Source organism: Diadema antillarum, unplaced genomic scaffold, assembly GCF_040938485.1.
Source record: "Diadema antillarum isolate AM-2024a unplaced genomic scaffold, OU_Dant_1.0 scf00000075, whole genome shotgun sequence".
In the NCBI taxonomy this organism is placed as follows: domain Eukaryota; kingdom Metazoa; phylum Echinodermata; class Echinoidea; order Diadematoida; family Diadematidae; genus Diadema; species Diadema antillarum.
Genome location: NW_027270964.1, coordinates 1,884,296 through 1,888,151, shown reverse-complemented (window position 1 = coordinate 1,888,151; position 3,856 = coordinate 1,884,296). Strand labels below are relative to the sequence as shown.

The 3,856-nt window shown below is 38.4% G+C and overlaps 1 protein-coding gene across 1 annotated transcript; it reads right to left on the bottom strand.

The window, feature by feature from the left end:
- Nucleotides 1–296: 296 nt before the first annotated feature.
- Nucleotides 297–3,651, bottom strand: LOC139717401 (small integral membrane protein 15-like). The gene is made up of 2 exons (XM_071628898.1): nucleotides 3,530–3,651; nucleotides 297–2,563 (listed from the first exon to the last, which is right to left on the bottom strand). Exon 2 carries the CDS (start codon nucleotides 2,557–2,559, stop codon nucleotides 2,251–2,253), a length of 309 nt encoding a protein of 102 aa, XP_071484999.1. The 5' UTR covers nucleotides 2,560–2,563; nucleotides 3,530–3,651; the 3' UTR covers nucleotides 297–2,250.
- Nucleotides 3,652–3,856: the final 205 nt, after the last annotated feature.

Below are 3,856 nucleotides of genomic sequence, written 5' to 3'. Positions count from 1 at the left end.
CTTGTCATTTACATCTGTACGTACACACCACTGTACACAATAATATTGAGTAAGTATGCCCTGGGTTGCATACAAAATCACTGTGGCAGACAGGCTCCTTTAATTTGTCACCCTATGTACTGCAGCTGTACACTGATGTTTCCTCCAACCCGTCACTGCAAATACAGTATCAAACAAAGACAAGAAACAGTATCTACCACAAATAATCGAGGTACTACACACATGAATGATGTACGTGTACATTGTACTGAAATATCTACAGTTGTATGTATCAAAAGCCATTTCAGGTGCTCCTCGACAGTCGATGTGGGGGAAATTTTTCACACATCCAGCTCCAAAGAGTGACATGTGGATGTAAGGAAAATTTGCAGTATCATTGACAAACCTGATGAATCCATGTCACAACTTCTTACAAAATTTCCATAGGGTCTGTCTGTTACTATTTAATTTTCATTTGAGTTTGGTCTTGGCACAGAACTTGAGCTATCAAGCATACAGTACTTGAGTTGTGTGGCAGCCCCACCAGCTACAATTTGTACATGACTGACACATAAGAGCATATAATACAAGTGACATGAGGTTTATGACTGCCATATAACACAGGGGAAGAAAATTTGAAAAAACATTCTGCTAATGTCATCTCAATGTGCCAAACATGAAGGCAGTTGGGATCTAGAATGTGGCACACATCAAATTAATGGTTATGGAATGGCGTTTTGGGCATATGGGAGCTTGTAATGATGGCAGAAATCTGCATTTAAGCCAAAATCTTCTCGGGAACACCCAAGAGAGAAAGGAGAAGGGTGTCGAAACAAAAGTGGTCATTCTAAAAATGTGCTTGACCAATCTCACCATACTTGGAAAAATACAAAGACACACACAAAAAAAAGTCTTGTAATCTTGGTACACTCTTCACTGTGCATGCAAAACTATTACACACTGAAAACAAGAAAATACATTACCCTATAGAGTCATAGCCATACAAAAACACAGGGCCTCTGACTGATTCTTGGCCCACTGAAGACTAGCTTCCATGTAAACTTGGTGTGACAGTGTTATGGTGATATCTATGATTATATCTATGATTATATATTTTGATTTCTAAATTCAGATACAGTATTAGTAACTTCAAAAAAAAAAACTATTTTATAAAGGTTATTTATTCAGGTATAGACTTCCTGACTGCCTTCAGAACATGGTAATTTTTATACAGCTGTATGACCCTACATTAGCTTTGGCCCATGAGTTGTAAGTTTGCATCAACATCCCATCTGGCCTCTGGCATGGCAATGAAATTGAAATTGAAATTGAAATGGAAGTTGAAATTATTTCAAACAATTAATTACGCATGGATACTGTAGTACAAATGTACATCAAATCTCAAGGATGTTTTGAAGACAGACAAATGCCTATTTTCACTATGCGTATGGTACTATGCAAAGACAAAGAGCGATATTACATGTTAATTGTACATACCGGTACTGTATTTAATAACATTTCTTGGTGCACACTGCATTTCAATATCTCCTAAGTTCAAATTAAGATATAAAAGGGGAACCTTAATGCTTTATACTTCAACAGGAAGTCCAAAACTGTATAAAAATTTCAAAGTTCAGAAAATACCTGATAGACACTAGTTAGTCTTCTTTTGACATGTTTAACCTGATCAAGAGTTGAATATAGTCAAATACATACAGGTTGTTGTGATAGTTTATGGCAGTGCATGTTTGCTGCTGTGGTCGTCAAAATGTACTGAAGATCCTCTAAAAATGTGTGAGAGTTGACTGTGTTTTCAGGTTTTGCAAATTACTGCATGGAGCCACACTACAAATGCATTGTCTTCTTTATGCATCATGCAGTCACCTTCACACACTGTAAACCCTGTGCATTATTACCAAGTCTCAATGAAATATCAAAGATTCAGAAGATCAAACAAAGTACCAATACATGTAATGCCTTGTGGCATTTTCCATGATAAACCATGTCAGGGAAGCAGAAACTGATGAACAAAGAACTTCTGCCTGTTAATTTGGAGTGATATGGCAATGGTTGTACCAACACACACACGAGAAATGTCTGAACGATAGATGCATTGACACATTGCAATTCACATTACACTCATCATAAACTGAAGCCATTTCCATAACAAAAATCAAATTAGGTAATCGAGTCTCTAAACATACAATTACAAAGAGCTTGCCGTCTATGGAGTCCATTCCCAGCAGGGAAAGGCTGTCACTGAAGTCTTCATCAATCAGTCTTTTTTGAGCGGCCACTTCGCCCTCGAGCTTTGGCAATGTTGATGTCCCGCTTCGCTTTCCGCTTCTTCTCCTTCTCCTTCTTCTCAATGTCCTTGTAGAGGATGTAGGACAGGATTCCGCTCAGGATGAACAGGGGTGTGAGGAACATGAATATGGTGGAAATGAAGCCCCATGGATCCTTGGCTGCCCACAGAATGATGTTCTGCTCAATCCAGCGCTTCCAGGAGTTGTCATCGCCATCGCTGCCTCCACCTCCTCCGAGGGAGTCTTCCAAAGGGATGTCTTCTTCACCGGACATTCTCCTTTGGACAGAAAATACACAGAAAAAACTCATCAAGCACGATGTACATGTACTGCCAACAACCTGCCGAGCGGTGGCAGCAGATGGATGAAGGAGGCATACAAATATTTATGCAATTGTTGTGGCTGGCTAGAATGTCAAAAAATGGAAGCTATTGCATAGCAGACTTCCTCACACATTGCGCCATGATCATTCATGGCAATTTTCTGTGATGCAACATTGTCCTTGTAACGTTAAATGTAAAGCTTGATAATTCTGCAGCAGCAGAGAGAGAGAGCAAAGCAAAGGTACAGTAAGGAATACAGCACTGCGCAGTGCTCAATGTCTCAAAATCGCAGTGCAGGCAAGGTGAGCTTTACCAAATACCAGTACATGTACCACTTGTCAAACAGCTTTCCATACAACAAGCTCTCCAGCTGCTCAGTGCGTGGTAGTTCATGATGGGATATCATATCACCTTGTTGGCATGAATGTGGGGAAAGAGGTAGAGATCTTGCCGATGACTAGCTAGTACCTAGAGTAGGGCCATTCTTGACATGTTCATGATCATGTAAATTATGTATAGACATTTCTACACTCACAGTAAACTAAACTTAATAAATCATGTGTATTTGTGATTGTATAATTTGTACTAGGCAACGTTAATTAGAATCTTTAATCATTTCAGAAGATCAACTAAATTTACATTTTCTGGAATCCGATGCGACTAGTACCGAAGTAGAACTCGTTCTACAACTTCTAGACTAGTCGTATTTTGTAGTGATGTGTAATAGTTTAAGAAATCATGTATCGACATCGGACAATCATCTGCATCTATCGCTGCGTAAAGTCAAAGACAACTACGGCCCACATAGTTTTAGGTAGATGGGACCACACGTAAACACCTCTTACCAACAAATACAAACACATTCTAATAGTTTTATCCATGCGGCTAAAATTCACTCTGGAATCAAGATTTACATTTTACCTTTGTAATATCTCACCCTTGTGGCAAGATAAAAACGTCCAAAATTATCCACAGGTGTACTTATTTCCTTTCCGCTCTCGTCCCCGATTGGGTCCACTCTTTTCTTCTCTTCTTTCTGGACGATAATTGCAGCACAAACTTCGCATTGCCAATTTATATGATAACAGGCAAGACAAATGATTTCGGAATGATGATCATTTAGATTGTTATTTTTGAAATATTTCTTATAATTAATGCATCAGTAAATTATCTTGAAATTTTTAATGAATATTTCAATTCTTTATTGATTTTAAAAGTGTAATTACCGCTCAAATTGAATCGATCATT

Excerpts from the sequence above, each read along its gene's own strand:
- LOC139717401 (XM_071628898.1), bottom strand. The coding sequence starts at position 2,559 with ATGTCCGGTGAAGAAGACATCCCTTTGGAAGACTCCCTCGGAGGAGGT.